Source organism: Haliotis rubra, unplaced genomic scaffold (genome assembly GCF_003918875.1).
Source record: "Haliotis rubra isolate DU_JTF1 unplaced genomic scaffold, ASM391887v1 Scf466, whole genome shotgun sequence".
Classification (NCBI taxonomy): domain Eukaryota; kingdom Metazoa; phylum Mollusca; class Gastropoda; order Lepetellida; family Haliotidae; genus Haliotis; species Haliotis rubra.
In genome coordinates, this window is record NW_025767153.1 from 209,177 (window position 1) to 234,542 (window position 25,366).

At 39.6% G+C, this 25,366-nt stretch overlaps 1 protein-coding gene and 2 long non-coding RNA genes across 3 annotated transcripts; 2 read left to right on the forward strand and 1 right to left on the reverse strand.

Annotated features, from left to right (window-relative positions):
- Window positions 1-1,720: 1,720 nt before the first annotated feature.
- Window positions 1,721-13,432, reverse strand: LOC124290463. Its single transcript, XR_006901937.1, has 3 exons — window positions 13,359-13,432; window positions 10,094-10,096; window positions 1,721-1,770 (listed from the first exon to the last, which is right to left on the reverse strand). It is a non-coding gene; the product is annotated as an uncharacterized LOC124290463 (long non-coding RNA).
- LOC124290462 lies at window positions 13,113-13,795 on the forward strand. Its single transcript, XR_006901936.1, has 2 exons — window positions 13,113-13,152; window positions 13,605-13,795. It is a non-coding gene; the product is annotated as an uncharacterized LOC124290462 (long non-coding RNA).
- Window positions 13,796-21,887: 8,092 nt separating this feature from the next.
- On the forward strand, window positions 21,888-24,322 carry LOC124290458 (NAD(P)(+)--arginine ADP-ribosyltransferase 2-like). The gene is made up of 2 exons (XM_046727165.1): window positions 21,888-21,979; window positions 23,323-24,322. The coding sequence occupies exons 1-2, from the start codon at window positions 21,971-21,973 to the stop codon at window positions 24,118-24,120; spliced, it is 807 nt and encodes a 268-aa protein (XP_046583121.1). The 5' UTR covers window positions 21,888-21,970; the 3' UTR covers window positions 24,121-24,322.
- Window positions 24,323-25,366: the final 1,044 nt, after the last annotated feature.

A 25,366-nucleotide genomic window follows, 5' to 3' on the forward strand; every position in this document is an offset into this window, starting at 1 on the left:
TAGCTGTACTACAACAGTAACCTTTACCCTCGTCACTACCAGTAAACAGTACCCCTTAATACACCAGTAACCTGTACCCTTGTCACTACCAGTAAACAGTACCCCTCCATACACAAGTACACGAACAACCTGTACAATCGTCACTACCAATAAACAGTACCCCTCCAGACACCAGTAACCTGAACCCTCGTCACTACCAGTAAACAATACCCGTCCATACACCAGTAACATGTACACGCTTCACTACCAGTAAACAGTACCCCTCCATCACATACACGAACAACCTGTACACTCGTCACTACCAATAAACAGTACCCTCCAGACACCAGTAACCTGAACCCTCGTCACTACCAGTAAGTAACACAGTAACATGTACCTACTACCAATAAACTACCAGTCCATACCCTTCATACACGCCAGTAACCTGTACACCTCGTCACTACCAGTAAACAGTACCTCTCCATACACCAGTACACGACCAACCTGTACCCTCGTCACTACCAGTAAACGGTACCCTCCATACACCAGTAACCTGTACCCTCGTCACTACCAGTAAACGGTACCTCTCCATACACACCTCCAGTAACCTGTACACCGTCACTACTCCTCGTACAGTACTGTAATACATACAGTACCTCCACGAGCAACCTGTACCCTCGTCACTACCAGTAAACAGTATCCCTCCATACACCAGTAACCTGTACACCCGTCACTACTAATAAAAAGTATATTTCCATACACCAGTACACGAGCAACCTATACCCTCGTCACTACCAGTAAACAGTACCCCTCGTGCAGCATGTCCAGATGATTCCTACGGTATCAACTGTGACTTCTGAAAGTGTGGAAACTGTCTGGATGATTTCAGCTGTGACAAGACCATGGGAACATGTCCTGGAGGATGTGCAGCAGGATGGATGAATGACGGCACATGTCATCAAGGTGAATATGTCTAAAGTATACAGATGTATGCGTCTGATGATACGACAAACGGAGCATGTCCAACTCAGTGTTATGGCTTCTGTGTAAGTAATGATGCTAGTCTACGACAGATGCGAAGAATGACTTTAAAATAAAAGTCTTTATCTAGCCCGTTCCAGTTTTGGTTTCATTTTCACATGTGACGAGGGATGTGAGGCAGGATGGATTAATGACGACACCTGCCATGGAGGTGATTATGTTTGATTCATTAATGAGGCTAAGGTTTAATGGTTCTGCTTGCGAACATGTTCAATTGAAGGGAGACCATGCTGATGGATATTGCTTAAATGTTTGGCTTTTGCAGCATGTCCAGATGGCTTCTATGGTATTAACTGTACCAACGAGTGTGGAAACTGCCTCAGTGGTGTCAGCTGTGACAAGAAGTCAGGAGCATGTCCTGGAGGATGTGCATCAGGGTGGATGGATGGCGACACAATGTTATGTCTGCAACGTGAGTACTGATCCCAGCCTGTGACAGTTGTGATAATGAATATGTTTGTCTTCAAATTTAATAAGCATTAACGTGAACACATTATTTGCTTACTTGGATTCATCATCATCATCATTGAGAGACTGTGAGGAAAGCCCAAATAACATGCATTTTAATCAGTGAAATCAACAAGCATGGTGCTGCCGAGCAACTTTCTTAGAATGGCTTCACTTGTTTATGTGGACCATTATCATGTTTTGTGTTTATTATGTGTAATGTCTTCGGGTATGTATGGGGCGGTGGGGTAGCCTAGTGGTTAAAGCGTTGGCTCGTCACGCCGAAGACCCGGGTTCGATTCCCTACATGGGCACATTGTGTTAAGCCCATTTCTGGTGTCCCCCGCTGTGATATTGCTGGAATATTGCTAAAAGCGGCGTAAAACTAAACTCAGTCAGTCAGTCGGGTATGTATAGTGAGTGAATGGGGAGTATGGTTTTGGGCCGCTTTTTAGCAATAGTCCAGCAATAAGACCAGAAACGGGTTTCACACATGCGGGGAATCGAACCCGAGTCTTCGACGTAACGATCGAACGCTTTAGCCACTAGGCTACCTTACCACCGACGGGGAAATATAGGATTTTGGTGCACATGTTGATAACTGCATAACAAATACCAACCAAGTCAACGACCGTTTTCATATTACCTTCAACTCTAAAAACCACTTGCATTTACATTCTAACAGTTACATTATTCGTCGGCTTTTAATCAAACAATTATGCATGATGTCATCATGGAAGTTTCGTCTTACGTAAAATCGTATCGTGGCTGCTTTTAATGTATTTGACCTTTTATGTACCAAACTACATATGTTGTGTGGTATACAATCAGCATGTTCCAATGGTACTCATGGTGAGGACTGTAGCCTCCAGTGCGGACAATGTCAGGCTGGCGATGTGTGTCACAAGATAACAGGAGCCTGTCCTAGAGGGTGTATTAATAGAAGGATGGACGGGGGATACCTGTATAGACGGTGGCTCTAAAATTCCACTACAATCAAGCGATTACAATAGTATGTGATAGGAAGGGTTCTGATACCTTCGGTATGGACTTTCACCGAAACAACAAAATGCAAATTCAACTTATAAAGTTGAAAAATACCGATGAAAAACGCGCGAAATCGGAGTTCAAACGTTTCAATTAAATTTCCCAGACTTTCTGGGGAAAACGGTCAATAGGCTGGCTGCGCTCATAGCATGTGCGCAGGAACAGGTCTGCGCAGCCAGCGGGTTGTCGGTGAATACCGGCAGTTGGGCTTTGTTGGTTATTTTCTAATGTTTTGTTGATATCTCACAGGCGCGAGCTTTTATATATGTTATGACAGTAAATTTACCTGTTTATATAATTTCATTTGTCTATTTCACCACACGTTCTTCTTACCGAGTCACTTTCAGTTCGATACTTGCTAATGTCATTATTTAGTACACAGAATTTCTAACTGCATATAGATATGTTCGTTGTCACAGACAAAACTCAATGTCTTGTTTGCCACACCAAAGCCCGTCTGTCCGCTAATGACAAATATTCACACATCACTGACCACATGCAATTGAATTTAACACCAATCAGGCTATACAATCATAAACAAAATGTGCATTGATTTATGGCCTGGAGCTTCGGTTCCTGTCACATTTTCATGTACTCACAAAGACAGGCAGGTCTGATACATCTGGAACACATGACATGTTATGATGTCTGTTGATTGCAAAATGTTATACACAAAAATGAGCATGTATTACAAAACCCAACATCTCTATATATACCACACACAATTAGCCGAAGGCTGAGGGCATCTGCAATGAACCAGCTGTTACACTTGAGTGCACATACCACCCGCCCTGACTGGCCCGCTGCATCCCGGCTGCTTCGTTTCTTGGGAAGTAACCCTAAGTACAATAATATTGCACTTTTGATCATGATTGCACGCTTATAATTTTGTTTATATGTTTTTCATAATCAGCAATGTATATTATATGTCATGAATAAGGATAATTGTGTTTTTACCATGTTTGGTTGGTTTTTTGGTTGCATGTGACCTTTAAGATAACGGTGTTAAAATAGTCGATCGACACCTTGACAAGGCAAATGAGATTGCATTCAAAGACATTGTAATCCTTATATATATATATATATATATATAAGGATTATACGCCCAGAAATCACTTGTTTTTATTATACATAATTACTATATCATACTTACTCACTCACTCACTTTGTCCTTTTACTTCTCAACGTATTTATCGAATATCGTGTCAACTGCAGTGGCTTATGTTTATTGAAACATACACTTTACGTCTGTGTAAGTCTTACAGATGTGTTAAATATTGGTATTCTTTCTCTTTTCGTTATTTGTAACCTCATTTTTGTAAAATGATCTCATCTCTTCGTCTCTTCACAGTAATTCAAAATTAATTTGGTATAAAATATATAACGCTAACTTTTTTAGTTAGGGCTAGCTGGCTAGTTACGAAGTATGACCTGTTACAATAACACTGTTATTGTTTTGTTTTCATGAAAGCTTTCCGCCGATAAGGGAACTACTACTGCAGCAATTATTGGAGGGTTTGTTGCAGCTCTTTTAGTCATCGTTGTTATCGTGGCCATTGTCATGTGCAAGAAACGGTAACTGCTGAACATTTTTTTTAGGATTATACAGGACGCCTTCATAATTTTATTAGTGTTTCATCCATTATGTTGAGTGTTTGGTGTGTACAGTTCTTTCCGGTATTTGAAACAGGGGAAAATGCTACATGTAATAATATCAATATTATCTGTTATATTATCCTTACACTACTTTACTCGGGCTTAATGAAAATATTTGTCATAGGAGAGAACGGAAACATCGATGACTCGAAAGAAACACGTTCCATCGGAAAAGGACTTCCTAACGCCATAAGTAAGAGTAAATCAAACTATTTAGGAGATAAAACAATAGTATACACGTGGAAAAATATATCTCGTAACACTACCTATTTCGGTTAAATTAATATGTTAACATTACTTCAATACTTAATAATAACATGTCCAAACTTCAGACTAACTTACTTTCTGGCTAATCTGACCTTCGAGGATAAAAATTAACTGGCGAACCTAAAACGCAAGAAATATAGCTTTATTACGAGAAGCAAACAGGGCGAAAATGACTCATTTTGTTGACGTGTTGATTGCATTAGTCGTGTGTGACGTTAACAAGTGAGGGTATTGTTCATGGTTCTGGTATGCAATCCTCGGGAAATCAAAGGTATAAATAAACAGCGCAAGGAAATAATCTAGTTAACCTCAGTCAACTGCGAGTAACACTCCTGACAATCCTCCTCACTGCCTGACGTTGGATTTGACGTTGAGTTATTGCTTTTCATTCTTCATTTACGTCTGGTTTACCGTGACGAGACCGTGAGCTTAACACCATCAATGAACCCCCATCAAAGGGTAATTTGGTCCCAAACTATCCCCGATGTGCATATGCAGTATATCTGTAGCACCAAACATACGAGCTCGGTTATCGTCTGACTAGAGGTCCCTTCCCCATGATTCTAAAGATCGAGTGACGTCATGCTGGTCGCAATGCTTTGTGCTTTGATGAGTATTCTGGCTCTATAACCGAACAGTGTTGGCGAGGTTAGGTTGTTCTGTTGGGAGGGTCAAACTTATCATATAAAACAAACTAACATGATTATAATATTAATATAAATGGGTATATTCTTGTAGGTTATGCTCTTCTTACATTAATATATTTGGAAATTAGAAACGGCTTTAATCGTAGTATAGCTTAAAACGTCCGGTTCCAAGATACAAAAAACGTATATGTTTCTACTGGCTGGAACAACATTATATTTATCTACATCGGGTTTCAGGACACAACATATATTGTATATATGGATACGAACCCGGGCTATATATATGATTGACCAATATATCATTGTATAATTATAGCCTGTGTATGTTATGGCATATATCATGTTTTTGGTCCACAAACAACAAATAAAGTGTCCTTGAAAACCGATGTATCCCACTGAGCACTACATGTCTGTGCGAAAGGAAACGATGTTAAATTTACAATATTTCCCTTTATCGGTTCAAAATTCGACAAAATAAAACGAATTTTAAAAGAACACTACTTCATAGACAAGTACAAACCAATGTTAAACCATTGCAAGCTGTGACCTTGACGCTCTAGAATGTTGTCATACTGTAACCGCTACAATCTCCCTGAAGAGTAAAGAACGAAACGTGTTGGAGAAAAAGGCATTCTGTTTTATATATATATATATATACCTGTTATTGCATCAAATCAGATGACTATCCATTCTTTCAGATAAAACCATATCCGCAAGTAATTCTGCCCACGGACCACTCTGCAATGAAGAAGATGGGGATACCCGTGTTTTCTGTTGAGACTGAAGTCGACGGGAGCAGCGATGCTGCCGCCACCTACCTACTAACTAGGTGCCACCTAACATGCGGCTGGATAACCTGAAACAGTGTATATTTGAGAAGAAGACAAAAGCCTCGTTTGGAACGGAATTTGAGGTTTGCTTATTATAAATAGTTAACTTAGGAATAAGATTTGTTACGTTATACAGCTTCACTGTTTGCCATATGTAAAATGGATTTTTACGTGAAATATGGTTTTACATGATTTGACTAAGAGTCAGGATTTAAATGTTGTTCCTCAATCTTAATTTTCTTTGTTCATCCATTCAGTGAGTGAGTGAGTTATTATTTAACGTCACATCGGCAATATTTCAGCCATATCGTGACGAGAACACTTGACATTGAAATAGAAGATTCATCCATTCAGAAAACATGGGAGTGCTTGGGTATAGCAAAGAATACAAATATTAAAATACTCGTTAGGTAGCGGAAGACACTCCTGTGTACGAGACGTGTGCTTTGACGTAATGAATAATGTATTTGCGGCGCCCATATGTGATGCAGATGATCCCATATGGTGCAAGACATCCACATGAAGCCGCTATAAAACCTAACAACAAACCGAAGAACCGTTTCCTTGCTCTGTATGCGTGTAAGTATGTGGTTGTTACGCTGTGTTTTACTTCAAAGCATAAACAAATTAACAATACAACAAGTGAAGATCCGGGTCGAATCGATCTTCACAATACCATACTTGTCGTAAGGCACTAACAGGATCGAATGGACGAGCCCGCTTGGTTATTGGGATACGTCATCGTATCTCAATTGTGCAGGTTGATGCTCATGATGTCAATCGCACTGGATTATGTGGTCAAGACTCGTTTAGTTTCAGACCGCCGCCATAAAGCTAGACATTATTATAAACAAACATCGGTAATTATACGGTTGGTCTATTTTCCTTTTATCATTTACTTAATCAGTATTCTTCGTACGCCCTAATTAATTCAATATCGCAGGATTCAGAGGCTAAAATTATTGAATAAAAAGGGATTTGAATAATAAAAAGCAGAGCAAATGCTTTGGTGATAAGCAATGAGACATTGATCTAATATTTTTCAGGATAAATACTTGTATTCGGTGACTGTCTGTCATTAACATAATGAAATAGGCTGACCCACATTACATCATACTGTTCATACTGTAAAATAGGGATCAAAAGTACGTGTTACCTTCCATATGGGCGAGATACTGATCAGTATCACTTGATTACCCAATTGTACTTCAGGGGTTCTTGTTTCCTATCGGAACATATCCTAATTTGTTTAAAGTCCACTGCGCCCAGTCTATCATCATCGGTCCGCCAAGGAGTCGAATTTGCTTATGGTTGTAAAACAGATCTCACTTTTGCAGAATTCGTTTTAACGTTTCACCAAGTAAGAATCCATTTGAAACAATCCAGAGTATGCCTCAAATATTTTGATTTTTATCTTCAATCAGATGATGATTCTTTGAGGGTTGTGCTTAAGACGGATGGAAGATTCACATTAATGCCAATTACATCATGGTATGAGTAGGGTAAAGGTCAACTAGATCAAATATCCAATTATCAATTTGATGTAGCTTACTGTGAATTTTGGAAAATAAAGGTGACACATAATTACATTTATAAAATCTTTTTACTTATTTGAATAAAAAGTAAAATAAGTATGTCTTTTAGCGAGGATATGATGATACTCGCAAAGTATATAGCAAACACAAGGTACGTGCTATATGTTTATATATACTTACATTTCATTTGCAGTGTTGAAAACTCCCAAATTCCAAGCCAGACAGCCGGTTGGTAACTTTAAAATTACTGATCCGGATACAAACTTGCCTCGTCCTCGGTTTTCAAAATAATATAAAAAAATAAAAATGTCAAGTTTCTGAATACTTTTGCTGCATGTATTGTGGCAATTAAGCCCTGAATTGCATGGCCTGTTTTACCAAACTAAACCTAATCAAGACCCAGAAAATATCTTACAGGGCCACCGGACAGGCTACTTTTGAGGTTTGACCGTCCGAGATAAACATAGACCGTTCGGACTTAATGGGCATGCGGGAATTTTAAACGCTGATTATTGTGCTTTAATTTTATTCAGCCGTGATATATGGTATAAGTAAACGGGAAGTGAATGGCTGTCGTCTTTTCTTGAGAAGAGGTTCTTAATTAGTACTGTGTTCCATCAAGGACCCATAGACCAGACGGACAATCACTGGACTTCTTGGCGGATGGTGTGCGGGTGGAGGACGTCACACAGATAGTCATGCTGACGAAGCGATGGAGGTGAACAAGGTAGGATGTGCTTCAAAAGAACATAATTTATTGTGCCCTTGATTACATTAACATGACCTTCATGTATCATAAAATTTATACTACAATGGAACCCTTTTGTATATTGCATTAGAAAAGTGTGGAAAGATACTGGCCCGATGAAAGCAAATCTGAAACCTACGGATGCTATAAAGGTTGACAAACAAAACTGTGAGCATAGGGGCTGACTACACAGTCACCACTTTCGTTGTACAAGAACAACATAAGTATATACAGTCTCTGTAGAACATGTAAAGAATACATACTATCAGGCATTGTGTGTTACCAGATCTTTAACCACACGTGTCAACTAATATGTACAGGGGTAACATTCCGACTAAGTGGTTTAACATTATGACATTCTACAGATAGAACGTTTTAGCCTTGGTCTTACAGAAGGGTACCGTAGGAAGACTGGTGACGCACTACCACTTCACTAATATCTTTGGCTCTGGACCATGGTGTTCCTTCTGCTCCTGCCCTCGTCAACTTCTTCTGGAGACTGGTCAAACATGGGGACATGGACAGGGGACCATGGTGAATTGCACTACAGGTAACAGGGGCCCTGATGAACAATGTTCACATGAACATATTTTACAATGAATGAACCAGTGGACAAATGTTTGTATTCTACCGATTCTGCGCAATTAAAACTTGTCAGGTGTATGCCCTGGAGGTGGAATGCATTTTTGTTCCATGTACACAATACCCTGGCGAAGTCAACATACAACGTAACATAACCTAGCACATATTTGTATCACCTCTGTTTTCTTAGAAGCAGAATGTCTCATTTAGTACTGGTGTAGCCGTATTAGCCGGCTGCGTAGGTGAACTCTTTGGTGTCAGAAGCAACAAGTCCTTATGGCATTATAGGATGCGTATGCCATTATAGGATGCGTATGCCATAACAGTACCTGTTGGCGCAATTACCAAATGGTGTATCTTGCCACTTAGTAAGAACCTCGTTGTATTACATCGCGGGTGGACGATCATTTACTTTGACGCCAACAAAGACGCTTGTGACAATGGAATGGCTGAAACGGAGGTTGCCTCAGAGTTAACTTGATTGTGGTAATTATTTACGAAAATGAGATTCAGTGATTTTTGTTTTGCTTGGCAGCAGCACAGGTTGAGTCGAACAGGGCGTATATCTATTGCCCTATGGACACCTGATGGACGAAGCTGAGAGTGAAGCACAACGTCAACGTGTTCATGTGTCGGCAAAGTACATGAGGCAGAACAGGATGAAACATGGTCTCAGACACTGGTGAGTGCTTTCTGAGTGAGTGTGAGAATATTTCACTTCACATCCCTAACCATTATATTAGTTTAGATTGCAGAATGCTTCAAAATTCTAAATGTTTTCGGCTGATTCCGATGAAGAGTCTCTGCTAAGCATACATAAAAATCATATTACATCTTCTTTTGGAGTATGAGGTCTTTTTAAAAGATAGCGCGCTGGTTAAGATCTGCATTCTGACGAGTTAGCTCCTGGATATTTTGTGTTTTGGTCAGTATCTATAAAGTCTTATTCATGGTATTGTCATATGGTTGGTTGCAGAGCCAGTATGTGTTTCTGTGCGGCTGACGTAGTTCCTTTGGGAGGGCTCTCAAGCAGCCAAGGAACACTCTACCTCGTCTGAGTTTGACCAAAACATTTGGTGTTGGCGAGACGTTCTCAAACAGCCTCAAGAGGACATGCTGAGAGAACAGTTTCAAAGTATGTGAATGTTGATATATAGTTGTTCTGCCTTTCCTTTGAAACTTATTGTCGAGTTGATTGCTTTATTCATTTTTGTAAGGAACAACAGTTGCGTGAGGCAATCAAAACATACCAACCATGCCGTAACACAAATCACGTGTTATATTTCTTCCAGATGCTCCAAGAACAAATTTCACAGACTCAAAGAAGATTTGACATCAGAGGCACTGCTTCGGAAGAACTCAATCAAAAATAGGAGCCAGTATGTTCTCCCAGGTATAAACTTCTTTGAAATATGTACATTCTAACACAACTGATCTTTCAACACGAACAAACATCATTGATCAAATAAGTTTACTACATTACGTGTATGAATGCCACAGGTCCATATGCATATACATGCTCCAAACTGGTGTGAAGGCATTATTGTCAAAACTATAAGGGCACTGCCAGACTTAGTTGATTACATGTAGCTCGTCAAATGGAAACAACCCCTCAAGAAATGTACAGCATCTACTTGTTAAGTTTATTATATCTGGACACAGATTCGATTTTAGAACATCATTTTTCTATTATTTGTTAAAACGTGTTACTCTCATTTCATATTCGTTAGAAATACAATTACACTGATTGTGTTCCAGTTTATTTTGTTCAGGTTATTAAGCAAAAGATACCATGGTGTACTTAAATGGTTTAAGTAAGCAACATCTCGAAGTTCTGTATAAGCTGAGGGCATATCAACAAAGAGTTACATTCATCTTCTTAATCTACTTCACATGAAGGAAAAAATTTCTCGAGAGACACATCAATGCTTTGCTACCGTTAATATTTCGGCATAAAACACCAAATTAAAATTCCAAATTTGAAGATAGATACCTCGCTCTCAAGATGTCATGCTCTTGATATAAGTTATTCCATGACCTGAATTTATTGAGTTGATGTCCTATTGTTGTATCAGCGTTAATCAAGTGTTCTTTAAAACTGCGAGTAAAACAGCACTGATCAATTATGATCGGTTATGGTTGTGGGTTCCTTAAGGAACCGTTCAACGTGATAATGAAGCACCACGCCATGTATTGTTGGCGAAACAGGTCCAGACCTACCTGTGTACTCCCCGTTCCGGGTCGGAATGACTACATCAATGCAGTGTTTCTGTCGACGTATGTTTGTTAGCAGTTGTAAGATGTAATGTTAAGATACATGATCACAAGGAATGCCAAGCATTCAGTTAACTCTACCACATTTAGCTTTCTTTTGCCATGTGACGTTGAACAATCAAGACTGAGAGAACAAAACTACATCATGCCAATATCAAAACTGCATCACCATTGCGGTTTGGCTCACAGGAACTTTTTGTTTATAATCTGTTTGTTCGGCATGTTTAAGTCCCACCCTTCGACCATCGTCCTATGATAGTCACCCAGACTCCACTGCCAGACACTGTTGGTGGACTTCTGGAGACTAGTTATTACTACCATGATTGCTTCACAGTTGTCTGTCGGACGCCTCCAAGGTAAATATTATTGATATTGTTTTGTACGTTTCTACATTCAGGTATGAAATCATGTTAGGGTGTAATGACATGCCATGTTTCTTTAAGGAGTATTGAATTGCCATTTATGTTCACTCAAACGATTAATATCACTCAAACATTTGTTTTATCAGGAGACAAGAAAGATGTACCCTTAAAGACAGCAAATGCTGCGACTGGACCATTCCAGTGTAGCACACATGGAAACCAATTCAAAAGGAGCATTCTACACCGAGAAAAATGAAGCTTGAGGAAATGTTAAGGAGGTCGGTTTTTCATTCATGGTTTCCAAGCAGTCAGTTAACGTAAGATATGATCGTATTGCCTGTGTTGTGATTAATTGCATATAACGTTCTGCTAAGATATAATCATTCCTATGACATGTGATTGTGACTGTACATAATGATGTTATTATTGACACATGAATTGGTATATGAATACTTTGCTACTGAAAAAAAAATCGCGATTTCGGCATATGGTTATTTGAAATGGCGATTTTCCTTAATGAAGTATACACCTGACTTTTGTCACTGTTCAGGACAGCAAACGGTCAGTCACAGTGTTCTGTCTCCGGTCACTGGACATGGTGTCCAATGATGCTTCCTCTTGGAGATCATCAACGTGGTGGACATGAATCAACAGCTCTGGTGACCATAAGATCCTCGTCCACTGCATGTATGCATTTTCGTTCAGTGAGCATTACAATAACAAAATATACAAATGAGTTATGGAAATATACATGTACATGGAATGCATGTCCCTCCGTCGTCGATATTCCACTGAGAGCGACCTAGATATGTACGCTCACCCATCACCTGTTAATACACGTAATGAAATGAAGGTTTTCTCCGAAATTCGTCAAAGCGTATTTTGTGCTGGTGATATATATGTTCTCGCACGACTCGTTTGACAGTAGTAAAGTTAATGGTGTCGTTGTAATGAAGCTACTTTAGCGCTAGGATCTATGTTATGGTATGGGCGTTACGATCTCCTTTCGATCGCCGTTTACAGTGGCACACCGTAATACTCAGAGGCCAAACCACCCCAACTCCTTTGCCTAGTAGAGCATTATTGTGTGAAGTAAATGTGTGTTTTGCAGACATATTGCCCCTTTGTGTGATGTAATCTCATTAGTTTCATTCTGGTTAGGAACCATGATAAGATTAAATTTGCTTATCAAAATGGTTAATCCAAAACGTGGTCCAATGTCATCACAAGTCGTAGGACCACAACGAAAACAACTGTGGTGTGTTGACGGATAATAAACTCTGTCAAAGAACATGATTCTAGATTCAAAATAACCTGACATGCGCAATGTAGGAAAGTGTTGATAAAACCCAAGTTAGTCTCTGGCAGCATCAAGGTAGTATGCCGGTTTTAAGTCAGCTTTAAAGTTAGGACTGTTAGTTGTGAAGCATTGCCATGAGTATGGTGTAAATAAGCAAAATTACTTGAAACAACGATGTAACCATAGTGAACTAAGAGTCCTCAAATCGAAACATGCTAAATGAATATGGTTCAATGGATGTTTGAATGTTTGATGTTGTGTGATATGCAACTTGATGACGTGGTTGTTTCTGTTCACCAGCGACGCCAAAGGGTGTGAGCGGCGTGTTCTGCAGTGCCCTGAACATCATCAGCAGACTGGAGGCTGGACAGAGACGTGGACATCTTCCTCACCATCAGGAACTGCAGCGTGTCAGACCACAGTTTATACATTCCTTTGTGAGTACATTGGCTGTTTCATTTTAGGCGTTGATAGGTATAGATAAGAATCGGTTTGGCAGTTGACATTGTGGATTTCAAAATGGATCAATGAAACATATCAAGCATATGAATTTTAGATTTTAATTAGCACTTCTAATTTATTCTCTCAAATTCAAAATATCCGTTAACGCATCACGCCGAAGAGCCAGGTTCGATCTCCTTACCATGGGTACAAAGTGTGAAGCCCATTTCTGGTGTCCCCCGCCGTGATATTGCTGGAATGTTGCTAAATGCTGCGGATACTGATATTGAGTGCGAAATCACCGTCACAATAATAAACCTTAAATACATAATATAAACCATGGTCCACATTCAAACAGGATGGCAATAGCGTATTATATGCTACAATAAGGTTTGTAATACATACTAATGATCGCTCTTAGATGACTGACGATGTATGTTATTTGCAGGATCAGTACAAATTGTGCTACAAGATGGTGAAGGAATACAACCGTGCTTCCAACGTCTACGCCAATCTGATATAAAACAACAGCTTTACATTCCCCAGAGTCTTGGAATGATCAATGACCTGTTTTGAGAAACAATCATGTTCTTGAATGCAATGTAATATATGGTCAAATGCAACATATGTTTGGAATTACACGTTCTCCCTTGACTTTGTGTGCTGGCTGTTAGGTGCATGACCCTAAGAGTGTGGAATCGAATCCCTCAACCCAAACAGAGTACTTTGCCGAAAATGTGTAATTCCAAGTAAAACACACGTTGATCACATTTCTTGTGTCTTAACGGGACACATGTGCGCACAAACATCCAGAAACTAAATCCTTTTTAAGTTACACCAGTAACGGACATGTCACCAGTTCTAATATGGCTACGTGTGTTAATGGTTATTCAGAAGGGTATATGTGGAGACTGGCGGAATGCCATATGCATGTCCAAGTACTTTGGAGGCAATCCTTCGTGCATTGTTTTCTACTTTATAAGATACTTTTAAACATGCAGAAGAAAATGAATGGCTATGTGTTTTGTATTTTCCAGCAAAGAATGGTGAAACGCATATCATCAACTGTAAAATAAACATTAGGTGAGCCACATTATTTCAAATATGTGTCTGTGTTACACAAGTCATGCCTTTTCTGATTCCTAGGCAATCTCAAATATAACGTGAACGCCGGTATTACCACCAGGAAATGTGAGATCAATCAGAGCCCGGTTCTAAATAGAAAATAGCTGAGTAACAGAGTAAAACACTTTCTTGGCTGCATGTCTAAATGTCATATATTCTGGCCCTACAGTGGACGCTACATAATATCCGCATTCGTTTTGTTGTATTTCTCCTTCAGTGAAACCATAGGGTACATGTTAATTTTGGAAATGAACATGAGCAGATTTTACTATTTCATTTTCCAATATTGTTTGTTGTTTTCATGTTGTTGTTCACTTTCACTTCCATGCGTTTTGAATATTGTTTTCATCTTACCTTTGTTGCTTCCATACATATTCAGTATGACTATATTTCTTTTGCTGTCTTACACTTCCGTTATGATAGCTTGTAATAAATAGCGTTAAGTGTTTCTCGTATTAGTTGTTGCCCATAAATATCTATGCCCTGATGCCATAATTCCATCAACTCCTAACGGATGAACATCCTGACACATGCTATGACTTACAAGTACCTCCCAGCCGATATGAGCAGCAGATCTGGGTTAAATAGGTCTTCAGGTACACATGCTTGTCGTAAGAAGCGACTGATGGAGTGGATCGATGCTCGTGATTGTTATCACTGGATTGACTGGTCCATATTCGATTGCTTACAGACAGCCGCCATATAGCTGGAAGTAACCTGTACCCTCGTCACTACTAAGTAAACAGTACCCCTCCATACACCAGTAACCTGTACCCTCGTCACTACCAGTAAACAGTACCTCTCCATACACCAGTACACGAGCAACCTGTACCCTCGTCACTACCAGTAAACAGTATCCCTCCATAAACCAGTAACCTGCACACCCGTCACTACTAATAAAAGTATATTTCCATACACCAGTACATACCTGCCAGTACACTAATAAACAGTAACCTATACCCTCGTCACTACCAGTAAACAGTATCCCTCCATACACAAGTAACCTGTACCCTCGTCACTACCAGTAAACAGTATCCCTCCATAAACCAGTAACCTGCACACCCGTCACTACTAATAAAAAGTATATTTCCATACACCAGTACACGAGCAACCTATACCCTCGTCTCTACCAGTAAACAGTATCCCTCCATAAACCAGTAACCTGTACACCCGTCACTACTAATAAAAGTATATTTCCATACACCAGTACACGAGCAACCTATACCCTCGTCACTACCAGTGAACAGTATCCCTCCATAAACCAGTAACCTGTACACCCGTCACTACTAATAAAAAGTATATTTCCATACACCAGTACACGAGCAACCTATACCCCCGTCACTACCAGTAAACAGTATCCCTCCATAAACCAGTAACCTGTACACCCGTCACTACTAATAAAAAGTATATTTCCATACACCAGTACACGAGCAACCTATACCCCCGTCACTACCAGTAAACAGTATCCCTCCATAAACCAATAACCTGCGGCCGCGTCACTATGGACTGTTATCCTCCATACACCAGTAACCTGTACACCCGTCACTACCGGTACATTGTAAGTTATTGATCTAGCACATATTAAAGCGATGCATATGTATGAAGCTGAAAAGTAATTCCTGCTGACCGACAACATCTGTGTTTTTATATGAATTAAGAAGTGATAAATATTTGCAAAATATCTTATTTTTAGCAGTCATATATACACACTTAAACCAAAAGTATGACAAAACGGAGATACACAAACAGTGAATGAAGGACGAATGAAGTGAATGAAGGATGATATTTGTTTTCTGTTGAAGTAGCTTTTCCTGAGGAATATGTGTCAGCAATTTATCAGTAACATTTTCAGCCACTGTAACAAAAGTCTCTTCGTAATTGAGTCCGTGTAGGGAATACGATAAACAAACAGCTTGCCCTGATTTCCGTGCGGCGTAATAATTGTTCCTGAATAGCGCTAGCATGACTTGCCATGTCAGCATGTCCGTAACGCAGAGAGTGCAGCCATACACACATGCCTCGTCACCCGTCACGCCACATTGTTCCTTTAGTGTTTATGCCTGAGTTAACTTGTTCCCTACATCACGACTGCAAGTTCTCTGTAACGGTTGATTGCAACAGACTGCTTTTCAGAAAGCATCCGTCCAACTGTCCACCAATCCATCCATCCATCCACCCAACAACCCGTCCATCCGTCAGTGAACCCAACCATCCATCCATCCATCCTTCCATACACCAGTCCATCCACCCATCCGTCATTCCGTCCATCTATTTCTACAACGGTCCGTCCATCCATCCAATAGTCCAGCCAACAATAAATCCATCACCAAACACATTATAGAAGATATGTCAATGACTCAGATATATTAGTTTCGATAACAAAAGTCATTTCGACATGAGCCCCTTGAAAAGCTTCAGCGCCTTTTGCACAATAGAGCAGCGTTTGTCATCAGGATCTACATTGTCTCCAAAAGGGGTCAGAGCACTGTACATTGTACTACGAACCCGGTTGTAATCACACGTGGATGCTATTTTTGCACGACATGCCTTTGTATAATAAAATTCCCCTGGAGTCTGAATTTCCGGGAAATGAAAAGCCTTTCCTTGGAAGCTCATTTGGATGATAGCTACAGGTTGTTGGTGCAGTAAACACCCTGATAGACAAGCCGGAGACGCTCAGGTAAAAATTCAGCCTTCCTCTACATTCATCTGAATGTAGAATGGTGATATACCTAGTATGGTGATCATGTTTACTTCAGGTATAATAAATACACTTTAATATCATTGCAGAACGTTGCTTGGCGTCGCTCGTTGTTCGTTAAACATATGTGGGAAATGCTTACGTATTATGAGATTAATACACGATGGTATCAAAGCGAATGTGTTTGAAGTTTGAAATGTGATTGTAATGTTGGAGTCAAACAAGGGGGATCTTTATCGCCAATTCCCTTTTCCTTATATGATATAGAATGACATTTTACACAAAAATGGTTGTACAGGTTTACTGATCGATTCATTATACTTGATTGTTTTGTAGTACGTGCTCTAGTTTTATTTGCATTTCTATATTATTAATGAAGAAGTGTACAAATTCGTGGTTGTACATCACATGCACTTGGCTTGAGAAAAATACAGTGATGTTCCGTTCAGGATTGGATAGGCTGACACGTGTTTCACTCCCTATCAAATCTACGTTTATATTGACGTTGTCAAAGAAATAGGTTTTTCGTAACTTTCCATTTGGTTACAGAGCTATAGACAATATATAATTGTATTGAACGATAGGCAATCAATATGTGGAGAGTACTTGTTATCGAGTTGAGACTGGAACCTATAAATGTGTACGAACTATACTAAGGTAACATAGAACTAGTATATTGACGTTGATGAAGAAAAATCGTTCAAATACGGCTCTAAAGAGCCAAGCTGTGAACAGACCTTCTACACAGTTTAAACAAAGTACGGAAACCGTGACAATGGATTCGTGTTTAGATACTAGCGATCGTCCTGCTGTTGTGTCAGAAAGTTTGAAAGTAAATGCGGATACCTCAAAGCATCATAGCATCCTCAGGGTGGATATTATGTCCGATATCACCCGTACAAGTTCACCCCTAACAACGCAAATGTTTACATCGACACCTGCTAAGAGTATGTATCGGGGGTCGACTACTCGCCACGTACAAATCATAAATATATAAGGTCTAAGTGAACTTTATGATAGTTAAACTTGGTAAACTGGATATTCTCGATAAAACTGTTATGGAATAAACACCACACTATTAGACGTGAGAAATAGAATGGAAAACAATGAAGCCTTGCAGGATAGTATGGAGTTCATAAGTGCACGTGACGAAGAAACAGACTATGGCAAAGAAAGAGATAGAAGCCATTAAGGACCATCAGAAAAAAAAACCTTTGAATTTTTTAGAGACTAAAACATCTACTGCATCGAAAGCATGTCAAATGAGAGGCACTATGAAAATTGAAGAAGAACTGACCTCAGAATCGGTTCACCCTAAAGGGCCTCACCGACACGGGAGAACGCGCCCGACTGTAACGTTTCTCGAACTACACCTAGCGTGAGACTGTACGATGCGCTACTCCCTCAACGCTCCGAGGCACCGCCTACGGTGTCGGGGAGCAGCTATCACGCGTCATGAACGATATGTCATCTTAATTGACCTAAAACAATATTTCAACAATATTTCAAAATGTAAAAGAGCATTGGTTGACATTGTTTGCTCACATTTTGTTTGCTTAAGTGAGGCTTTCGTGGTACCTGCTGTCGCATTTGACACCTGCTTGACTGATAGGTTGCTTGCAGGTCATGTTCAGTCAAAAGTCTCTCATTTGGAAGAGTTGTTGCTCGAAGACCAACTTTGGCATTAGTACCAAAACGCGCCTTGAATGGGGCCTGCTTGATGCCGATCCATGCAGCCAGTATGTCTTAGATGTCTCCTTTCAATGCCGAGGTTAGCCATGCACCATCAACAAATAAGGCTACATTGACTTGAGTTCAGTGATGACCTTTGCGGTGAACAAACTTCCGTTGTCACTCTGCAGAATCTGGGTGCACTAAACATAGAAAAAATGTATTTGCCAGGCTACTTCAGTTGCGCGCTTGGAGATCAGAAGTCGAAGAATGCAAACCTGACTCAAATGATCATGATCCACCGATATGACCCCGTGGGAGAGCTATAACAATTAGCTGTAATCACAATGGATGAGGAGGATAAACATGACTCAATAAATATATTGTTTCACTTCATACTCATTAAAACCATTGAAACTGACTTTCAGTCAATCTGTCCAATTTGTGAACTGACTGAAAATATCAGGCAATTTATTTTACACATTGACTGTAACATAATATACAGTTCAACCAGAAATTATTGAGAATTTAAAGATTCTAATTTAAAAAAGAAAAATTCACTCATTACTCACGTATTAAATGTGAATAGTAGCAGAACATAACTCCAGATTCAAAGGCAGGTGAACAGTTAGTATTTTGTCAAGTCACTGCAATGCGGCGGGGCATACTACTGATCAAAGAAGTTAGAAAGTCGTGGTCCATGTTGTCCCAATATTGGACCACCTCTTCTTTCATTTCAGCAATAGTTGTCAGATGTTTCTTATTGACACTTTCCTTCATAAGTCCCCAAACATTTTCTATTGGATTTAGGTCAGGGCTATAGCTTGGCCAATCTAACAATGTCATTTTTTGGGTCCGAAACCAGGCCTGTGAATGGTTTGAACGATGTTTTGGGTCGTTGTCCTGCTGGAAAATCCAACAATTTCCATAGAACACGTGAGCAGATGGAAGTAAATGTCCCTCGAGAATATCTGTGTACCGCTCACTGTTCATATTCCTTCAAATACACAGAGGGCGTTGCCCCTAACACAGATATATGCCACCCCACGTTAAATTTCGGACTGTACTTTTGGCGCTGATACAAAGGTTTTTCAGTTTGTTTGGTCCAGAATTTCAGTGTATTAGGAAACAGCCAAACAGACCTTTCATCTGAGAAAATCACATTGTCCCAGTTACAATTTCTATGTTGTAAGCACCAGTTCAACCTTCGTTCCTTTTGTTCAAGTTTCATGATCGGTGATGGAATTCCTGGACTTTTCTGCCAACCCATTGCATGCAGCTCAGTTCTAATTGCCTCCTTACAGACAGCCACAATCCCTCTATCAATCATATCCAGCCTTAAGTTTTCTCAACTCCTTCGTTTGCTTTTAGAAACAAGAATACTAAGCCGCCTCCTGTCACCGACAATCAATTTCCTGGGCCTACCTGCGCCTCCCTGGTGCTCAATGCCATATCCATTTTGCAATATTTTTATCAAAACACGATAAACAGTGGACAAAGGGATGCCTGTTCTACTTGAAATCACTTTAGCTGATCTGATGTCCTTGTGTTATAATACTCTAAAATCAACTTCCTCTTCTCTAAATCATCCATACTGAGGATCACTGAAAATGTCGTCTGCTAGCAAGTAAACAAAGGGGATAACTCTTCACAAACTAATGAAAAGGATTAACGGAGTTGTCTCTCTTGAATGAAACCAAGCACTTGATAGCTGGTCAAGGTTGTTTATACTAGAATCCAATTAAACATATTCCTAAAATTTCAATAATTTGGTCATACTATAACTCATCAATGGTACCATATGTAAATCTAAGGATTTCGGCTCTGTACCGAGTAGCAGTTAGATTGCCCTGATTTAAATAATGGCTAAATTTCACTACAATCACCAGTGGCTGAAGGGCTAGGGTCCATGCAGGTAGCCAAAGTACACCATGGTCTTTAGTTTGGTGATCACCCTTCAGTTGCTGGTGATCTATAGCCCGGTTTTATATTGCATTGTTGTCTATAGTGATATATTTTTTTATGATAGCGTACTAGTTTTAAATTAAGAGCTGTGATATTCTAGTAGTTTCACTGTCCTTTGTTGACAGGTTTTTATTTTCTCAATTGATATAAATTAAATTGTTCTCGTCACGATATGGCTGACATATTGCCGATGTGACGTTTAATATTAACTCACTCACTCACTACTAAGTTATCTTTGGATGCTTTACTTGTTATGTATCACAGAGAGGATGATCCAATCATTGTTATGAAGAATAGTAGACCTTCAGGTCAAATTTCCGGTGTACCATTCCCAATTTTATACACGTTCATGTTTTGGAGGGAAACAAGATGGCAGCCTCCACAACATTCTTGCCATGTGCTCTTGACAATAAATCCTTGAAACTTTGAACATACATTACACTTCAGTCATCCTGAATTCATCAGAGTATGGTTATATCATTTTGACTGTGGCATTGTATCTTTCCCATTACTCGCTATGTGTAGCCATACTAAAGTCAAATCTCTTTTAATCCAGAACTGAAGAGGCCTTTAGTACAGCGTCAGATAGCAATAATGGCATACAATCACAATGTTTGCAGACGTTTTTGGTTTTTATGTACAAAAGCGTGGTGGATATACATACCAAGTTTGCGAATGTTGCTTCTATTATAAGTGTTCATTAAACAAATTAAATTTACCCGTATTGGGATATGTAGGGTAATATTGCGGTAGATAGTTTGTGCTTATATCAGTGTAGTAAGGGCATATCTGCAAAAAGATAATTACATTTAATGTACAAAATTTACTCAATCTCTTTCCTTTTTGAATGTTATGATATCTGCCCTTCTCCATGCAGCACATATACTAAACTTGGAATGATACAGAAAACATTAGTATGGCCCATGCGCAATACAGACGCCACACTCTTATCCTCTTGCGGCCCGGTCATCTACTAGTAATTCACGGAAATAGGTGGCGGTGGGGTAGCCTGATGGTTAAATCGTTCGCTCGTAACGCCGAAGACCAGTGATCGATTCCCCACATGGGTACAATGTGTGAAGCCCATTTCTGTTGTGCCCCGTCATGATATTGCTGGAATATTGCTAAAGGCGGCGTAAAACTAAACTCACACGTATAACAATACCATGGCCATGCGCGTGGGTTTTGCCACCGTGGGAAACATGTATTGATGTAGGGTTATATTGTTTTTACATCATTTGCCGATATTTTATAACTCTAATATTGTTCAAAGTGGCGTCCATGCCATTTCACTTCAACCCTTCTTACTTACCATATTTACATCCATTATTTCAGGGGGACAGTATCTACTCATGGCTGATGTGAGTATTAATGTTCCTTAGTGATTCCGTGAGTAATAGACAATTGATAAGTTTAAAGCCGCCCAGCCACCAGGAGTCATATAATTTCCGGGTCACGTGTCCTATGTCGTACGAACGGGAGGCTGGGCTTCTTCCGATAACCTTTACTTTCTTCTATATCGGGGAGGGTTTTGGATTTCCTTCCTCACACAATCACATGTAAATGTATGCAAGGTGTCACATGTCAGAAGGGTCAAGGTGGGGTGAAAGAGGCCGACCCTTCGTGAAGCGCAAACAAAGCATAGCTATTGAATTTCCTATAAGAAATGGTACGTGGTGACGTGACAATGGAATGTTCCCCTTCCGGCCAACACAATGCACCTGTCATACTTAGATCATCTTTACTTTAATATTCAAATAATCAAATAGGAGATCAGAGCACAAACAAACCGAAAAACGTAAAATCCGATTCAGAATCACGACTCTGTGAAGTGTGAGTCATCGAGTTAGACGCAGCATACTGAATCAAATAATCAAATGGGTGCCACATGTCGCAAGACATATGCAATGATCAGATATAAAGAATATCTGATCTTAGGATACAAATTAAGCAAAATGAATCGCACATGAACAAACCTTTTACCTTCATTAAGCAAAATATAACGCTGATCTTACACTTTAGCTCCAACGTTTCACCTTTAAATCCGATTCAGAATCACGACTTTTACCTGTATAAAGAAGTATGATGATAGTATACACGTTTACCTTCATTAAGCAAAATATAAAGTACACAGGAAGTATGATGCTAGTACACTTTTACCTTCATTAAGCAAAATATAAAAGTACACAGGGAGTCTACTGAAAAATATAAAGTACAAGGAAGCTTTTATTATATTAGTTTGCTCTTTGTTATTTTTAGTATACACTTTTACCTTCATTAAGGTACACAGTATGCCACATGCAAAATATAAACGCAGAGGTACACAGGAAGTATGGCCCCTGAAGGAGTTTCTGATTACAATTCATTAAGCAAAATATAAAGTACACAGGAAGTATGCACTTTTACCTTCATTAAGCAAAATAATGCAATCTTTAAATTAAAAGGGAACCCATCATTAAGCAAAATATAAAGTACAATAAAGTAAAGTATACACTTTTACCTTCATTAAGCAAAATATAAAGTACACAGGAGTATGATGATGTTAGTATACACTTTTACCTTCATTAAGCAAAATATAAAGTAATGTACACAGGGAGTATGATGCTTTTAGCATACCAGGGAGTATGATGCTAGCATACCCTTTTACCTATTTACGTGAAGATACTCTCTGTATGCTTTTACACAAGTCCTATCTTTTTTCCAGGGAGCAACCTATGAGTTAGCCGCAAGAAAGAACAGTATATATGCTTCTATTACTAAAGACGAGTTTGAGAAACTGAATGAGTCCTTGATGGACGTGGTCAAGACGAATGACCGCTTTAATACTGCATACAAAGACACTTCCTCCAAAAGGGATGCGGCCTTTAAGGCGGGGAAGTCCCAAGGCTTGACGGAAGAAGAAACTCTGGCAGTAATGATCTATACTGCAACCTCTGTGCACGCTGAATTCAACAGAATACTGAGAGAGGGCGACATCGCGAAATACGACAAGTCATTTCAGGTCTTTCATTACCTCCTTATTAACGCTATTGAAAAGCTACGCCTGAGGCAAACTCTTCCGGAATACCTGTATAGGGGTGACAAGAAGAAATATTCCATTAACAACGGAACCGAGATGCGCTTTCCTGGATATACATCGACCTCATCTGAATATTCTGTCGCCGAGAATTTCCGCGGAAGCACAGGCACTCTCATTCGCCTGAAGGGAGTTACGTTTGGCGCTGATATTGTGCAATTTTCAGTATTCCCCTCAGAGGCAGAAGTGTTGATTCCCCTTTATGAACGTTTCAAAGTCACCAACCTCGACACAGACAGCAAAGGTCCAATCATCTTCTTGCAGAGCATTGGGGAGAAGTGCGGAGGTCGTCGACGACGATCTACGGGAGGGCCGTGTCGATGCTGTAGACAGCCGTTACATGTAATTCAGGCAGCCGCGAATGGAGGCGTCCCGCTACAGATGACATGTTCTCTGCTTCTATTTAGTGATGTATGTGGTTGTTAGATATTGATATTATCAGATCAAACAGTTCAAGCGCAGCACAGCTTCATACACTTGTTAATTTGGTCATGTACATTAACATTGTTGCATAAGTTACCTGACAAGTTATAATTTTAGCCCGTTTCAAGCTGAACAATATATTCCTGTCAATTCAAATATTAAAAGTTAGAGTGGCTAACCCTTCGATTAAAATATTCTGTATAAATTGAGTTTGAGTTTTCAATTATTTATGATAATGTATTCTGGAATGTTGTTTTTTCATCAGTGTAAAAGATTTCAGAAAGCGCCCTGTTTCCATCAATGGCTGAGCACATATAATGTACATCGTAATCGACATTTGCAAGTGTCACTCGATTGTGTGGTCAAGATTCGATTATTTACAGAAAGCTGGAATATTGCTGAGTCCGACTTCAAACCACAAACAAACAAAAAGCAAGATACACACGTGTTGGAGTTTCAAGACACACGAATATTGAAGTGTCAAGACACATAAGTGTGCAAATGCTTCGTGAACATGTTCACAAAAACAGTGAGTGAGACTGTTTTTTTACCCTGTATTTTGACAATATTCCAGCTATATATCGCGACACCAGATCATACCCATTCTGGTGAATTGAATACGGCAACCTATTTCTGTCGTAAGAGGTGTGTTAATTAGGAGATAAACATCATGTGTTGACCGAGTTCCGGTCGTTATTGAGTATTTGAAGCACGGGAATTTATTTGGAATCGACGGCGTATATTCCCGTGCTTCAAATACTCAATAACACCCGGAAATTGGCCAACACATGATGTTTATCAACATTGTAAACACAAAAGTAAACCTAAAAAAGGTCCACACATGTTTTTGTGTCTGCACTCATTGACATCGAGTACGGGTACTGCAGTGAAATGTCATCAGCCGGCCGTTTCGGCTGTCTCCCATGGTGGCATCCACTCTTCTACCCAGAGTTCCATGCGGCCAGCCAGCATAGTACCTCTGTCACAGGCCAGAAAGATGTGACGATTCGTCACATCTTACTCAGTCCATTCAATAAAATGTACTTAGCTTATTTCTTAACTCTTTTATTTTGACGAGTCTACACATCTAAGTAAACATCTTTGATAGAATGGTTTAGTTTCACTGAGAAAATATCCTAAAACGTGTAACACTTGCGTAGCGATCCTTTGTTTACATAAGTTGTACGGCTCCACGTGCTGTCCTCGAAGCCGACGGAGAGCAAACGATGCAGCCAGTTTGATATCTAAA